Source organism: Cydia fagiglandana, chromosome 15, assembly GCF_963556715.1.
Source record: "Cydia fagiglandana chromosome 15, ilCydFagi1.1, whole genome shotgun sequence".
NCBI lineage: Eukaryota > Metazoa > Arthropoda > Insecta > Lepidoptera > Tortricidae > Cydia > Cydia fagiglandana.
Window position 1 is genome coordinate 91,917 of NC_085946.1, and position 17,388 is coordinate 109,304.

The window sequence follows — 17,388 nt, forward strand, 5'->3', positions numbered from 1 at the left end:
AAATAAAAACAGGTAAACAAACGTTACGCATTAAGGTTTGAGATCACACAATAAAAAAAATTGAACATTTTTTCACCTCTTTACAAAACATTTCATATCTCCGAAACTAGAAACCCTCATAAGGTACCTTTTCCCGTGGAACGTCACATATATCTGATGGCGACTGTACATATAGCTCTTTAAATGTTTGTTACGTAAATGTGTTTATGTCAGTAATGGAGCACCGGTGTACCTAGGTACCTACATATGTAGTTACTGTACTGTAAAACTAAGACCAATTTCTTAGCCAGTATTATATTCAGTAGAAACAAATAAATATGTTTTTATAGAAAAGGCTTTATTATTACTTAATATTCTCGTACATTCCATCAATTCAGTAGGTATCCTAGAAGTCACATTTTAAAGAAAATGTGATTGAGCTTAATCTATTTATACATTAGAAATAATTTCAATCATCACAGCATATCCTTAATTGCAATATAATATTTTAAACTTTCGCGTTTTGAATACATATTAACTCACATTATCCATATCCATATCCTTAATTGTCCTTAATTTTTATTTAAAATCAACTTGTAAAAAACTCATTGTCAATGCAGACTAAGTTAAAGTTAAAAGACATTTACTACATTAACAAGCTTCGAGCAACACGGAAGGGAGGCGGCATTCGCACTATTTCCCCTCTGCCGAGGTACAAGATTAGCGCGTCAATCTAATCTAGCGCGGGTAATAAAACTAGTTGCACTTGGATTTTTCACTAGACCGAGTCCAGACGCGCGCGTGAACATTGCTGCACAAAAATGCCTGTTTGCTCGGTTTTTTGCTATAAAAAGAGGTCGGGGACATCAAATTTACAAAAAGAAAGTGTTACATTTTTTACATATCGTAGGTTTAATTACATTTAAATACAATTATTATATTTTAGTCTCAAGTAATTGTTGGATTTATCGATTTTGCTCGCTCAGTACAAATTGCGGATCGGTCGAGCGACAAATCCGACTTCTCATCTCTCAGAATACAATGACATACTTCAACGAAAATGTGTTAGTGTGCGTGTTGTGCCACTAGTCACTCGTCCGTACACAAAAAGAGAACGAGGTTTGCAAGATTTGTCTTTGACGTGTGTCATTTTCTATGTATTTGTGTCGTCATTACAGAGGGCCTACCGCAAACCACGTTTGACGTGTTGCCTCCCTGTCACACTTACGTATGAATTTACAAGTGCCATAGAGAGGCAACACGTCGAACGTGGTCCGCGGTAGGGCCTCTGATTGGATTTTGTATGTAAGTGTGTGAGAAGTGCGACTGTGTGCACCTTCCCCCCGCGAAAAATGGCAGTGAGATTTGTACGGTGAGATATCGCTTGGGCCCCTCCCTTCCGACGTGTCGGAAGCCGGTGTTGCTCGAAGTTAACAAGAGTACAATTTTGTAACCATAGTTACTCAAGCAAACAAATCTATCCAAATTTTCCAAGTGGTTAATAGAATATTCTAAAACAAGAGGTTTATTCCATCGAAACATACTTACTGACAACAAATACATACAACACATACTTTCAAAAAAACAACTACTGTCTAAAAATTTTATAACACGTTTCCAAGTCAATTATATTATTAGATAATTATATAACATATATATAATATATATATAAACACTTTTATCAGTTTATCACAATCATCAATTCAACCCAATTAAATCACTCCAAGCGATCACTATGAGCACGCTATCGTTTCTCCCTTTTCTTATTAATTTGCGCGTACAAGGCGTGTATGTTGTTCCTTACGGCCTTCTTCAGATCGTTGAAGGCCCGGTTCTGGTGCGGCTTCCTCACTTTGTGCTGCAGGCCGGCGGGCCGGCGCGCCGCCGCCGCCACCACGCTGGGCGCGCCCGCCGCCGCCGTCGCCAGCAGCGCCCGCAGGTACTCCGCGCTAGACTTGCTCTCGTACAGAGCGGCCGCCGACTTGAAGTACGAACATACTTTCCGGCTCAACTTGAAGAACACCCCGACGGTGCAGTTCCGGCTGTGATCGAACGGATCCTGCACGCACATCGGCGTGTCCGCCTTGAGCGGCTGACACATCCCGTTTTTGTACAGATCTTTATACAGATCGAATTCCTCCGGCACGTCGCTCGGCTTCTTAAAACACTCCCGGACTATAGGGTACCCGAGGAACGGGGATACTATACTGTTCTCGAAGTCGAAACTGCTATAGTAGGAGAAGAAACCGCCTAAAATCTGCAGCAGCGACTGTTCGTTGTTGCTCCTATGCTCGCGTTCTTCGAACGCAGTATTCCAATTGTCGACATAATCGTAAGGGACGAGCTTCTGTAAATCGCACACGGGGGGTAATATTTCTATGTGTTGGAGGTAGAAGATTACTAGTAAGGTTAAAGCGTAATTTGGCATTAAATTCGTGCCAGTTAAATTGTGAACTTTGGACCAGTATTTAACTAGTATAGCGAGATCGAGCGCTCTTCTGTCCAAGTGGAGTAGGTAGCATATCAGCTTGCTGTTTCTGACGCCCGAAGGGCTTTTGAAACTTAGATCACAGTTGGTCCGAGTGGGGGTATGTAGGAACTTGACGATGGGGACTTTAGCTTGGGCGATGGCGAAGAGTTGCGCGAAAACGTCGGGTCGGCGGCGGAGGAGGTTGCGGGCGGTGATGACGAGGTTGTCGCCGGCCATGCGGTGCCAGACGGACACGTGCACGTAGCAGTCCACGTCGCTCGTCTTGATCCCCATGCCCGTCACCACCGACCCGAATGGGATCACTTCACAGCCTGGACCACAGAATATTAAAATTATGTTCAATTATAAAATATAATATTTATGTAAGTACTTAAGAATAAAATGTACGGCTCAGGAGCACACAAATAAGACATTTTAAGTAGCGTGAGTGGCGTACTTTTTAAGTGTAGGTAGAGTGGTATTATGTTTGACGCCAATGTCAGTCTGTCTGTGCCATTGTTTGTCCAACTGTCAAATGGTCGTATTTTACGTGAAAGGGAGTTTTCCAGGCGAGATTCTTTTAGGTTCCAGATCCATAGAAATCGATCCAAGAGTTTGACGAGTATCAGCTCTTTTCCAAGGTGACGTAAGGCAGTCTTGGCATAAAATGGTTTTAATAGTTACTGCCCAGGATCGGTACCTATTACATTTATACGTTTTAATCAAGGGCAAATACAAACAGCAAGCCTCCTAACTGTACATCGGTGGACCTTATGACAAGTCCACCGATATACAGTTAACAGTGTGGTGTAGGCGATAGTACAAAGGCATATGCCATATTCACACGGAGACGTAGACTATATTGCGAAGACATGTTAAATGTACGACGAAGTAATATTAGGTCTATGATTGTTACCCTGCATACCATGGCAGTTTACTATCAATAAAAATAGGTAGTGATTTAGCAGACTCGAGAGATGTGACAAGCCAAATTTTAATCAGAAATAAGAGTCCAGAGTGAAACCTATTGTCAGAGTAATTGAGGTAAATGGCACCTGCGGTAAGCGGTGGCAAAATCTTTCATCGGAAGCAAGGCCTGTTCACTTCCTAAGAAAGTTATGTCCCCAAATAATTGCGCATGTGTGCGCCTGAAGCTTCTATGTGTGCGTTGGCCTCCGAGAAAAAGTTGCGAGTAATAAAAATAAAAACATTTTTCTACAGCAACATTGCTCCCAACTCTGATTTAAATTATCACGAATTTTATACATAATTAATCATAAAACGGGACTTAAAACGCTTAAAACTTAATTACACGCGATTAAGTTTTATAATGAATATTTGCTTCCAACTGTCTTTATCAATATTCATAAAATATATGGAGGGTAGGTACGTCTACCCACCATAATAAAAAAATATATTTGTCAATGACTCTGTCCAACTGCTGTGGTTAAAGTTCATAACGAAAATTTTATTTATTAAATCTTTAAATAATAAATACAACGTAGCGGTACAACCACTTAAGACTGTAAGTATGTACCTACATAGATTACAGCAATGCACATAGAAAATGTGCTACATGCGGAGCAATGGCTGTTGAAGCAGCCAGAGTGAAATTTATACAGCTTTAGTGGGTTCAGAAGGAACCGAGTCATAACGCATCTGGAAAGCGTATTAATTAACCGTGAAGAAATGTATGAATGAATACAAGTTAGAAATCTGTGTAAAATGCCGTGTGTAAAGTGTAGTGTATCTGTGTGTAAAGTGTAATAGGTAGGCATGCCTAATGTTATTTGTATAATACTGAAAACTTCGTGAATGCGCTTTATTAATGTCTATTTTTATTAAGTTGTCTGGGTTTAATTTTCAGTGTATATTTCTATATGTAAAACATAATACAATGTTATAAACATAAATATGCCTTTTATTTAAATCAATAGATAATACCACAGTAGGGGTAATATTTTATATTTCGTGATATGAAGATAACAAATATGTTTATCAACATAATTACTATATACCTATAATACCAATACCCGCCAGGCTAAACCGGTTGTCAACTTTAGTTCCATTGGTACACATCGAGGGCGCCAGTAGTATAAACGTATAAACGGTTGGGGACATTTTTTTGTATGGAGTTACCGTTCTTCTCCTAGTGAGTATTATATTCTTTGATCGGAAGATTCGCGTCGCGATCTTTTGTTCAAATTTTCTGGCTTTACGCCACCTCTTAATTTAAAGTGAGAGCCCGGAACAGGCAGTAGAAGCTCTCCACCTCCTCCTGGGCCAGCGGCACGTACTCGAACAGGCAGGCCACCTGCTCGTAATGTAGGTGTTCATATACCTGGCCATTGCGTCCTCAATGTATTCTCCACGTCCCGGAACAGGCAGCGGAAGCTCTCCACCTCCTCGCGGGACAGCCGCACGTACCGGAACAGGCAGGCCACCTGCTCATCGAAATCACCCTCGAGCCGCAACCATGTTGGGTCTAGGATGTCGCCACCTGCAATAGATTCTTTTAATATGACATTTTCAGTTCAGGGTTGTTTTGATAGTTATTAAATTATTATTATTATTATGAGCCTGTTGTGTCCCACTGCTGGGCAAAGGCCTCCCCCCCTCTCCTTCCACTCGTCCCGGTTATGAGCTATATCTGGCCAGTCTTTTAAAAAGGAGTCCAAGTTATCCCGCCATCGCCGACGAGGTCTGCCGGATCCCCGGTTTGACTCGTGGGGCACCCACTCTGTGGTTAACTTGGCCCACAAGTCGTTCGGCATGCGGCAGACATGACCAGCCCAATCCCACTTTAGCTTGGCCGCTTTTCGAGCTACATCTATTATCTGAGTTTTAGAGCGCAGCGTGGTGTTCCGGATGCGATCCCTTAGTTTCACACCTAATATGCTGCGCTCCATAGCTCTCTGGCAAACCCCGAGTTTGGACTTCTGAGCTTCCGTCAAAGATAGGGATTGCAATCCGGATTATTCGAACTTCAAAAATCCGGATTATCCGCCAATTTTTCAATCCGTTTCTAAATCCGGATTTTTAAACCCAAATCCGAATTTTCGGATTTTTTGTTAAACTATTATACAATTGCCTTTTGCACCGTTAAAATGTTCTGATTACTGCAAATACGCGTCAAGCGGGTAGAGGGGGGGTTGCCTGGCTCACTCCCTGGCCTTGGGCCTTGAACAGCCTCATGACAAGCGCGGTGTCTGTGTGACTTCACGTTAAACTGAGTGTTCGATGTTTGGCTCAGGCGTCACCGTGGCTTGGCTTTTCCGCGCGCGGCAGGCTCGTGCAACAAAAGCCGGATGCCGGATTAGTAGAAGAGCCGGCCGCATATTTTCTAACCTACTTGATACCACGATGAAATGCACAATGGTTTCCCATAAAAGTGATGCTAAGTCCGAATTCGATAGTCTGCCGCGGCGGAACTTGCCGAAAGTACGAAAAAGAAGGCCACTTCCGGTGCGAAAAAAGGGGGCTGATTTAACCCATCTGATACCGAAATAATAGTTATGGCAGCAGTTAGAAATTTACATGTAGACGCAGAAAAGCGAAATCTGCCAGTATTTTTTTTGCCGGAAATGCTTGGCAGACGCTCTCAAAGGTGGCCACCGGGACCCCTAATTTAACCCATCTGATACCACCATCCAGCACGCCATCACGCCAGCTGACGAAGCTGAAACGGGGAGATGGCAGCATAGCGTCGAGCAAAGCGGAGGTTTTAGGCGAGATCGAGAGGTTCTATGGACAGTTAATATACACTTCGATCGCGCAAAGCCCGTTAACAGCTTGGTAGGAGATCCAAGAGCCAAGCTGTCCCGACATTATACCGAAGATATCCCGGACATCAGTCTGTACGAGATTAGGATGGCCCTGAAGCAGGTTAAGAACAACAAGGCGCCGGGCAAAGATGGAATCACTTCAGAGCTTCTGAGAGCGGGTGGAACACCGGTACTTAAAGTCCTCCAGAAGCTCTTTAATTCCGTCTTGTCCGAGGGCAAAACGCCTGAAACATGGAATAGAGGCGAGGTGGTGCTGTTTTTTAAAAAAGGTGATAACAGCCTATGGAAGAACTACAGACCCATCACGCTTCTGAGCCATGTCTATAAGCTGTTCTCAAGGGTCATCACGAACCGTCTCGAACACAGACTTGATGACTTCCAGCCTCCCGAACAAGCCGGTTTCCGAAAAGGCTATAGTACCATAGACCACATCCATACGCTGCGGCAAGTTATACAGAAGACCGAAGAGTATAACTTGCCATTATGCTTAGCGTTTGTAGACTATGAGAAAGCCTTCGATTCGGTGGAAACATGGGCGGTGCTTGAGTCTCTTCAGCGATGCCATATTGACTATCGGTACATCGAAGTGTTGAAGTATTTGTATAGTAACGCCACCATGTCGGTCCGAGTACAGGAGCAGAGCACGAAGGCGATTCCATTGCAAAGAGGCGTAAGGCAGGGAGACGTTATCTCTCCGAAACTGTTTACTGCCGTAATGGAAGACGCCTTCAAGCTCCTGGAATGGCAAGGACTTGGCATCAACATCAACGGCGAATACATCACTCACCTTCGGTTTGCCGACGATATCGTAGTCATGGCAAAGTCGATGGAGGAACTCAGCATGATGCTCGATGACCTCAACCGAGTTTCACAACGGGTGGGCTTGAAAATGAACATGGACAAGACGAAACTTATGTCAAATGCCAATGTTGTGCCCATCCCAGTCTCTTTTGGGAACTCGGTACTCGAAGTTGTTGACTCTTACATCTACCTAGGACAAGTAGTCCAATTAGGTAGGTCCAACTTCGAGAAGGAGGTCAACTCGGTTGGGCAGCGTTCGGGAAACTACGTAATGTCTTTTCGTCCGACATACCTCAGTGCCTCAAGACGAAAGTCTTTAATCAATGTGTGTTACCAGTGATGACTTACGGCTCCGAAACGTGGTCTTTCACTATCGGTCTCATCTCAAAATTCAAAGTCGCACAACGAGCTATGGAGAGGGCTATGCTCGGAGTTTCTCTGCGTGATCGAATCAGAAATGAGGAGATCCGTAGGCGAACTAAAGTCACCGACATAGCCCACCGGATTAGCAAGCTGAAGTGGCAATGGACAGGCCACATTGCGCGCAGAGAAGATGGCTGATGGGGTGGAAAAGTGCTCGAGTGGAGACCACGGACTAGCAAGCGCAGCGTAGAACGTCCACCCACAAGATGGACGGACGACCTTGTTAAGGCTGCTGAAAGACGCTGGATGCGGATCGCTGCCAACCGGTACGAATGGAGGTCCAAGGGGGAGGCCTATGTTCAGCAGTGGACGTCTTATGGCTGAGATGATGATGATGATGATGATACCACCATGAAACCAATTCCAGTCGGTAGGTATGGACCCTCATGTCAGGAATATATAAGTCTGCCAAGGCTTTTCCTGCCGAAACACCTTGGCAGACGAGATTATGTGAGCATGGTCACCATCGGTTACCCTACATCAACCCATCTGATACCACCATGATACCACCATGAAACCAAATCATCCCTAAATGGGTGACACCCGGGGTGGGCCGCCCCCGCCGCCCCCACCTAGCTACGCCACTGCATAAGACTATTACAGTAAATAAAAGACTAATTTCTTATTAGAAAGTCGTTTTTTTTTATTTATTCCTGGTACCAAGAAAACATTCCCTAAATCCGGATTTTATCCGAAGTTCGGATTTCGGCGTAAAAATTATCCGAAAATCCGGATTTTGTAAAATAGATTCGGATTTGCAATCCCTAGCTCAAAGACCAAGTCTGAGCACCGTAAGTGAGGATTGGAAGTATGCACATGTCCATGAGCCTACGTTTGAGTGACAGAGGTAGGTCTCCTTTCATGAGATGTTTCATGGACCAATAGCTCTTCCAGGCGTTCTCGGTCCGTCTATCGACCTCTTTTTCTTGTCGCGCCTGTAAAGAGACTATTTGGCCCAAATAAAGGTATTCATGGACATATGCAATGTGTTCTCCGTTTACCTCAATCTTACGTTTTGTGCTGTTGGACATGACTTTGGTCTTTGACATATTCATCTTCAGTCCAACCTCGAGGCTTGCGTTGCTAAGATCTTCTAGCATAAGATGTAGCTCGGATGCCGTTGAGGAAAAAAGGACTATATCATCGGCGAAGTTATTAAATACTAAACACTATATTATAATATGTATGTATATGATCCCTAATCAGTGCATCTTTGGTGAACTCTTTTAAAAACACTCCAACATTTTATAAAATGACAAAACACAAGTGCAGGACACTGATGTGCATTTATCCATCAGTATCAGCTATAAGCTGCCTGTGCATTCAATAATAATAAGCCCGGAGACTGTGGCGAGCTGGTGGGGACTGGGGAGTAACGAACGACCCCACGGATTTAAAATGCATATAAGGTGCATGACGTCACAAAATTAGATACAGATTCTGCCCTGCTTATCGCATGTGCAGTACTTGCACGAAAAACATCGTTTAAATAAAGAACTTATTCAAAGAGGACAAGATAAACAATTGCATGTTTTTTCAACTGCGATTACTACATGTGTTGTTAGCACGGCAGGATTTATATGGGCAGTTTTTGTCACTCAATGACATTGAGACCTCGTTATATTTGCATGATCTGATTGGCAACCGTTGGGTACCGCTGGGTTTTGGCCATTGAGAATCAAGGTGAGGCTTCCCTAGTAGCATTTTCGTTGGGGCCCACGGTGCCAACGGTAGGGAAAACGTTGGGATGAGGTTCGTTCCGTAGCCAACGTTAATTTTGTATTGGCCCACCATCGCATTTACCAACATTCGCTGTGGCACAGATGCCCAACAATGGGCCTTTGTGTATTTTGGTACCGTTCGCTAAACAACGATAACATTCGTTGGCCCAATGGTGACGAATACCGCATTTACCAACATTGGCTGTGGCACGGATGCCCAACAATGGGCCTTTGTGTATTTTGGTAACGTTGGCTAGTCAACAATATCATCCGATGGCCCAATGATGACAAATATCGCATTTACCAACATTGGCTGTGGCACTGATGCCCAACAATGGGCCTTTGTTTATTTTGGTAACGTTGGCTAATCGACGATATCATCCGATGGCCCAATGACGACAAATATCGCATTTACCAACATTGGCCGTAGCATTGATGCCCAACAATGGGCCTTTGTGTATTTTGGTAACGTTGGCTAATCAACGATATCATCCGATGGCCCAATGATGACAAAAATCGCATTTACCAACATTGGCTGTGGCACTGATGCCCAACAATGGGCCTTTGTTTATTTTGGTAACGTTGGCTAATCAACGATATCATCCGATGGCCCAATGACGACAAATATCGCATTTACCAACATTGGCTGTAGCATTGATGCCCAACAACGGGCCTTTGTTTATTTTGGTAACGTTGGCTAATCAACGATATCATCCGATGGCCCAATGACGACAAATATCGCATTTACCAACATTAGCTGTAGCATTGATGCCCAACAACGGGCCTTTGTTTATTTGGTAACGTTGGCTAATCAACGATATCATCCGATGGCCCAATGACGACAAATATCGCATTTACCAACATTGACTGTAGCATTGATGCCCAACAATGGGCCTTTGTGTATTTTGGTAACGTTGGCTAATCAACGATATCATCAGATGGCCCAATGATGACAAATATCGCATTTACCAACATTGGCTGTGGCACTGATGCCCAACAATGGGCCTTTGTTTATTTTGGTAACGTTGGCTAATCAACGATATCATACGATGGCCCAATGACGACAAATATCGCATTTACCAACATTGGCTGTAGCATTGAGGCCCAAAAATGGGCCTTTGTGTATTTTGCTACCGTTCGCTAAACAACGATAACATTCGTTGGCCCAATGGTGACGAATACCGCATTTACCAAAATTGGCTGGGGCACGGATGCCCAACAATGGACCTTTGTGTATTTTGGTAACGTTGGCTAGTCAAAGATATCATCCGATGGCCCAATGATGACAAATATCGTATTTACCAACATTGGCTGTGGCACTGACGCCTAACAATGGGCCTTTGTGTATTTTGGTACCGGTGGCTAAACAACGATGACATTCGTTGGCCCAGTGAGCACAAATATCGCATTGACCAACATTGGCTGTGGTACTGATGCCCAACAATACCAGTTGAGTTTGCTTGTGGCGTCACTAGATGGCGTTACTGTCTCCAAAAATCGAAGTTATAGTTATTTTCTCGATTATTCCGGATATAATCATAATATTTTTTAAAGTAACTTATAAATCTAATAGCTATAACTATAAAATTTATACATAAATTAAAAAAATTGTATTTTACCAACATTTTCTCAATTTAAATCTCTAAAAACATAAATCTCGCTTACGAAGTTTCGAAGTGCGGTTAGTATATATACAAATTAGAGTGTATAGTAAGTGTACTTGCTTCGGCAGTACATATACTAAAATTGGAACGATACAGAGAAGATTAACAACAACTGCTGCCTAGGGCCTTCATGTGGATACAACCAATGCCTACCGTAGTGTAATTGTAATACATATTTATCAGAAAAGGCCCAACGTCGTATTACACAACCACTTACTTAACGTAGGGTAACTGTAGGACTCGTAAACAAAAGCCCATTACATAATTAGACTGTAGGCACACTATAAATTACACAACTATTTACCTATGGTAGTATTGTAAGAATCCTACACAAGGCCCAACGTTAAAGTTACAATGTTGGCCCTTTGTGGGACAAGCTGTGTTGGGCCTTCAATCTGGTGCACGACTACCTACCGACCTACCTGACTTGCCGTTGGGTAATTGTTGAATTTGCAAACAGAAGCACAACGAAAAAATAGCCCTTTTTTATTTTTTTGCAGTTGGCCCTACAGCAAGCCATACGGCCAAATGTAACAATTAACCAACCATCAAACAAATGAGTATAGGCCCAACCACGGCCCAACAAAAACCACCACCGTTGAATAATTGTATGATTTATTTAAATAGGCCCAACGAAAAAAATACTCTAATGGCCCTCTGTTGGGAATATTCGGGTGGGCCTTTGTCGAGGGCCCTCCAGCAAATCGTACGGCCAAATGTAACAATTAGCCAACCATCAAACAAATGTGTATAGGCCCAACCACGGCCCAACCAAAACCACCACCGTTGAATAATTGTATGATTTATTTAAATAGGCCCAACGAAAAAATTACTCTAATGGCCCTCTGTTGGGAATCTTCGGGAGGGCCTTTGTCGAGGGCCCTCCAGCAAATCGTACGGCCAAATATAACGGTTGCCCAACTAATACGTAAACAAAGGCCCAACAAAATCCCTACAAGAAAATGCTATTAGGGTTGGCAGTCAGGCTAGATGTAGCTATGGTGTTCGGTCGGGTCTGGCATCAAGATCTGCTCGAGGGACTATGCTTTTTGTCCGGTAGGCGCATATGAGCCGTAGTAGACGGAAGCTGCGTGTGGCTGTGGATATTACAGCTGGTGTTTCACTAGGTTTTGTGCTATCCCCAATGCTGCTATTGGTGCATACCAATGATAATCATTGCTATTACCTATTACGCATATGTAAGTGAATATGTTTACTTGGGACAAATAATCTCTTTTGAGAATATGATGTCTATAGTTCGTTTTTTTTAGCATTAGAAAGAACTCCGCAGAAGTAAGCGTGCAGTTTTTATCAGGCTCGTTAATTGTTAATAATTATTGAATTATCTAATGTAGCATGGTCAATACATATAATTTACTTCAAATTGGTACTGCTAAAAATGCCAGATTTAGAACCACAAGCGAACTTCTGCGAAGTTCTTTCTAATGCTAAAAAAAACGGACTTGATGTCCAAGGAAATAAATAAAAGAATAGCCAGCGGGTGGAAAAAGTACTGGTCACTTAAAGAAATTATGAAGAGCAAAGATTTAAGTATCAACATCAAAAAGAAAACATTCAACACCTGCGTTCTACCTTGCCTAACGTGTGGCTGTGAGACCTGGGCTCTTACCGAAAACCATCGCGAGACACTTGCAAGGTGTCAAAGGAAAATGGAGTGGTGGTATGTTAGGGATCAAACTATCAGATAAGATCAGAAACTCAGAAATAAGAAAGAAAACAAAGATTACCGACGTACTTGCTCTCATTGACCATCTAAAGTGGGGATGGACAGGCCACATGCTACGGCACACCGAACCGAGGGATATATTATAAAAAAAAATTGTAATTTAGTTTGGTTTTACGGGTACCATACTAAGTACTTTAGGTAATTGAATAATTAATTTATTCAATCTTAAAAAAATAATAGTAAAAACAACTCCATTACCCTCTGTGTGAAATTTGCCACCGTTACTCCAGACACTAATAATAACTCAACAGAATAACAAAATGCAAATATTTATACACTGAAAAAACCAATATATGACATGACTAACTGTGAATAAAATATGCAAGCATGATTGGTACACCATGGTTTGGCAAGGACATTATTCACATTTCTCATGGCATGTTCTCCCACATGATTACCATCGATACTACCTACCCTACATGCTGCACTCTAATACTGCTGTACATTTTTTATCGGAAACTATGGTATAAACATCCGTAATGGTTTCGCAGGTACTTAATTCTCACAGCAGATTGAGCAGATTCTTCTTGTATAGTGTACGTACTGAAGACAAAAGTACTACATAAGCAGATTGTAAAGGATGAACATTATGCGTACGTAGTACGGGCATCATCGCAGTGGAAACGCGCAATGTGCTTCGTATTACGAAAGTTGATGTTATGGTACTTATACGCTATAGAGAAATACAAAATAGCATGTATTGTTTACCTTGACTATCCATGATTCCCTTAAATATCAGCATAACATTATAAAGTTGTGAGTTAGAAGTACTCTTATTAGTACTAGCAACTAAACAATATATCAAATTATGTAAAATATTATAAACAATATCTAATATCTTTCAATTACATGGCATGGGTTATCAGTTTCGGTTAGAATGTCAAAAATATGGCAAAACATAGATATAATATACTTAAAGATTACGTCTAAGCGAGCTGTCACTGGGACCACTTTTGTTTATATAGTATCATTTCTATCTCCTCGCCCGCCTCTTTTTAAAATGCCCTTTGTCAAAAAAGGACAACCATACTGTTGACAAGATGGACTTCAAATCAAGGTGTGTGTGCGTAAAAACGTATATGTGTGCTCTTTTAGGGATGTGAAAAGTCGATTTTAATCATGTTATATATCGATAAACGCTACACAGCGGAACGAAATAGCGATTAATTGAAGCTTCAATATCTTCGTTAAACATAAACATAATTTGAAATGCTAATGGATAATGAATATATTATAATGTAATAAAATAATTCAATTATTGCGGAACACATATTTTAGTAGGTATTTATGTATTTTAATTAAATATCTGAACTTTCCCTTGGTTCCCTGCAGGGGCGTGATAATAAAATTGTAATCTGATAACCACAATAAAGAATAAAAGCGTTTTTGTTCATTTTCACCACACCAGCTCGGAAAGGCTTACTTTGCACTTCAAAAACTGATAGCAAAGTTGCATTTTATTCACATGTGAGGCAAATGCAAATTCTGAGTTGTTTTCTTACGTTTGCTGGTAAAATTTACTTTTAAATGATGATTTGGGAAGATAAATATTTAATAACATTCATTTGGATTTGTTTTGGTTTGATTTTGTTTGATATTTTACATTTAATATTTGCTTCGGGTTGGTGTGGTGAAAAATGATGTGTTCCACTCGGGGGCAAATTTTGTTTAACCCTCGTGCTTTGAAACCCTCGCGACGCTCAAGACTCCGTTTTTCGAACCACTCGCTACGCTCGTGGTTCAATTTTGGAATCTTTCACTTGCTCGGGTATCAATATTAGCACGAGCGGTTAAACAACAACTTTGCCCCCTTGTAAAACAAATAACTATTTTTTTAGGTATCGTTAAACCTTTGAAGTAAAATTAAAATTGCAAGAAATGTCGATAGTTTATCGATATGACTTTATCGACATGGCTACACTGGCTACAGCAAGGTGGGCCACATTGTTAATCGTACACTAAACAAAAGTGGTAACAGTGACAGCTCGCTGAGACGTCATCGTCATCTAAGTATATTAAATATCTATGGTTACGATAAGGTCCGAATCATACTACTCTTTGGTCCGAATCCTATATAGCTAGACACTTTGAATGCCGCCAAAGAACGGTGGGGAATCAAAAAAATGTGAGACTGTGACAAGGACAAACAATAATAGCGCTTTCACTGCTACTACAACTGAAAGATACATAAGACTATCCCGTTCGGTCATTACCCCCCACCCCTCAGGGTCTAAAGGTCGTTTTTTGCATAGATATATAATATACAGAGATAACGTCCAAGCGAGCTGTGACTGGGGCCACTTTTGTTTAGTGTACGACTACAATGTGGAAACACCTTGCTGTAGCCATGTCGATAAAGTCATATCGATAAACTATCGACATTTCTTGCAATTTTAATTTTACTTCAAAGGTTTAACGATACCTAAAATGAACAAAAACGCTTTTATTCTTTGGTATTTAAATAAAATACATAAATACCTACTAAAATAGGTGTTCCGCAATAATTGAATTATTTTATTATATTATAATATATTCATTATCCATTAGCATTTCAATTATGTTTATGTTTAACGAAGATATTGAAGCTTCAATTAATCGCTATTTCGTTCCGCTGTGTAGCGTTTATCGATATATAACATGATTAAAATCGACTTTTCACATCCCTAAAAGAGCACACATATACGTTTTTACGCACACATACACAACCAGGTTCTAAAGGGGACACCTGGATTTGAAGTCCATCTTGTCAACAGTATGGTTGTCCTTTTTTGATAAATGGCATTTTTAAAAGAGCAAGGAGAGAGAAATTATAGTAGTTGCTGCGCCATCAAAGAGAACAGACAGCGTTGGGGCCTTGGTAGTAGGAGATCCCACAATATATAATATAAGACCCACATAGGGTTGCCAGATGGTCGGGATTTGGCGGGATTCTCCCCAATTTTAGCATGTGTTCCCGATTCCCGACAAAGTGAAAATTATCCCGAAAAACAGCTTCACGTTATAAATCAATAATTTCAAGTACCGAACTGTTTTAGAGTGTCAAGCGAATAATGTAAAATATCCTTGTTTTTTAATACTATTCCTTCAATTTGATTTTTTTTCCCGACTTAAGTCCCAAAATCCCGAAAAAAATATATTTTATCCCGATAATAGCGCATTTCGATCTGGCAACCCTAGACCCACACCAATTTGTCTGACGGATGAAACTATGAAAATATGAAAGCAAATATGTTCCAGAACATAAATAAATAGGGTTGCCTATAGAAAAATGGTCAAGCCAATTTTTAATAAATTTTTGAAAAAAAAATTTTTTTCGGCAAATTTCACCGATTTGTCTGACGAACGATATAAGTTTCAATGGAAAGTATACAACTTGTACAATATAAATCAACTAGGTTGCCTATCTTTTTCCGGTCACTATTATGTGGTTGCCGTGTTTAAAGAGGTGATTTTGTATCGATAATTGCACTCATCTGTCTGACGCTTGAATTATACATCAAAATGATGGTAATTTTATTGCAAATACAATGGTATCGGGTTGCCTGCGAAAATCCGGTCGCAAATAAGGGTTGCCAGGCTTTTAATTAAAGTAAGAAGGGAAGACTTTTAGCGATAACTCATAAACGGCTTAACTGATCAAGTTTGTTTTAATTTTATTTGATTGAGTTTTTAAAGCACTACTTTCGTGTATTTTTCCATATTTTTGGACAGATGGTTCAAAAGTTAGTAGAAAAAACCTTCTTTTTTCTTTCTGAACGATTATTTCCGAAATGATTCACTTTATTAAAGAAATTTTGTTTAAAGACCCCTATTTATTTTGAAAGACCTATCCAACGTCACCCCACACTATAAAGCTGAAACAATAAAAAAATTGACACACACAATTTGTTTCTTTCAAAGCGATTATTTCCAAAAATATTCTTTTTATCAAAAAATTTTCTTCTACAACACCTATTCATTTTGAAAGACCTTTCCAACAACATCCCACACCATAGGGTTGCCACGAAAAAAAAATCCTCACGTACGTTTTGTTTCTTTCGAAGCGATTATTTCCCAAAAGCTTGGCAACCCTTATTTGTGACCGGATTTTCGCAGGCAACCCTATACCATTGTATTTGCAATAAAATTACCATCATTTTAATGTATAATTCAAGCGTCATCAGACAGATGAGTGCAATTATCGATATAAAATCAACTCTTTAAACACGGCAACCACATAATAGTGACCGGAAAAAGATAGGCAACCTAGTTGATTTATATTGTACAAGTTGTATACTTTCCATTGAAACTTATTTCGTTCGTCAGACAAATGGGTGAAATATGCCGAAAAAATTTTTTTTTCAAAAATTTATTAATTTTGCCTTGACCATATTTCTTTAGGCAACCCTATTTATTTATGTTCTGGAACATATTTTCATAGTTTCATCCGTCAGACAGATTGGTGAAGGTCAACCATATATGTGGGATCTTAGACCATGGTTTTTTGAACAACTAGCCCTATTGTGCTACGACTGCTAGGTGATTACCTGATTAGGTACGTGATACTGAACAATTTCTTCTATGGGCTAATGGGACCAACCCCGAAATCCCAAAAAGTTTGGGCTTCCCATAGAAAACGTCGACATCCACTCGACCAAACTTACAAAACGGCCAAAAATTTTTTTGTGATATCAGAATTGGTCCCATACAATAAGTTGTTCAAATGTTCAGTATGGCCTACTTAATCACCTCGCACCAGCGATTGATCACGACCATAATATCCGTGCAGAATGCTAGAGGAGAGGACAACCGAACAAAT

At 40.8% G+C, this 17,388-nt stretch overlaps 1 protein-coding gene and 1 long non-coding RNA gene across 2 annotated transcripts; one reads left to right on the forward strand and one right to left on the reverse strand.

Annotated features, from left to right (window-relative positions):
- Nucleotides 1-1,723: 1,723 nt before the first annotated feature.
- LOC134671545 (speckle targeted PIP5K1A-regulated poly(A) polymerase) lies at nucleotides 1,724-13,469 on the reverse strand. Its single transcript, XM_063529404.1, has 3 exons — nucleotides 13,299-13,469; nucleotides 4,791-4,949; nucleotides 1,724-2,781 (listed from the first exon to the last, which is right to left on the reverse strand). The coding sequence occupies exons 1-3, from the start codon at nucleotides 13,330-13,332 to the stop codon at nucleotides 1,724-1,726; spliced, it is 1,251 nt and encodes a 416-aa protein (XP_063385474.1). The 5' UTR covers nucleotides 13,333-13,469.
- Nucleotides 5,085-12,501, forward strand: LOC134671153 (uncharacterized). The gene is made up of 3 exons (XR_010099193.1): nucleotides 5,085-5,398; nucleotides 8,227-9,155; nucleotides 11,825-12,501. It is a non-coding gene; the product is annotated as an uncharacterized LOC134671153 (long non-coding RNA).
- Nucleotides 13,470-17,388: the final 3,919 nt, after the last annotated feature.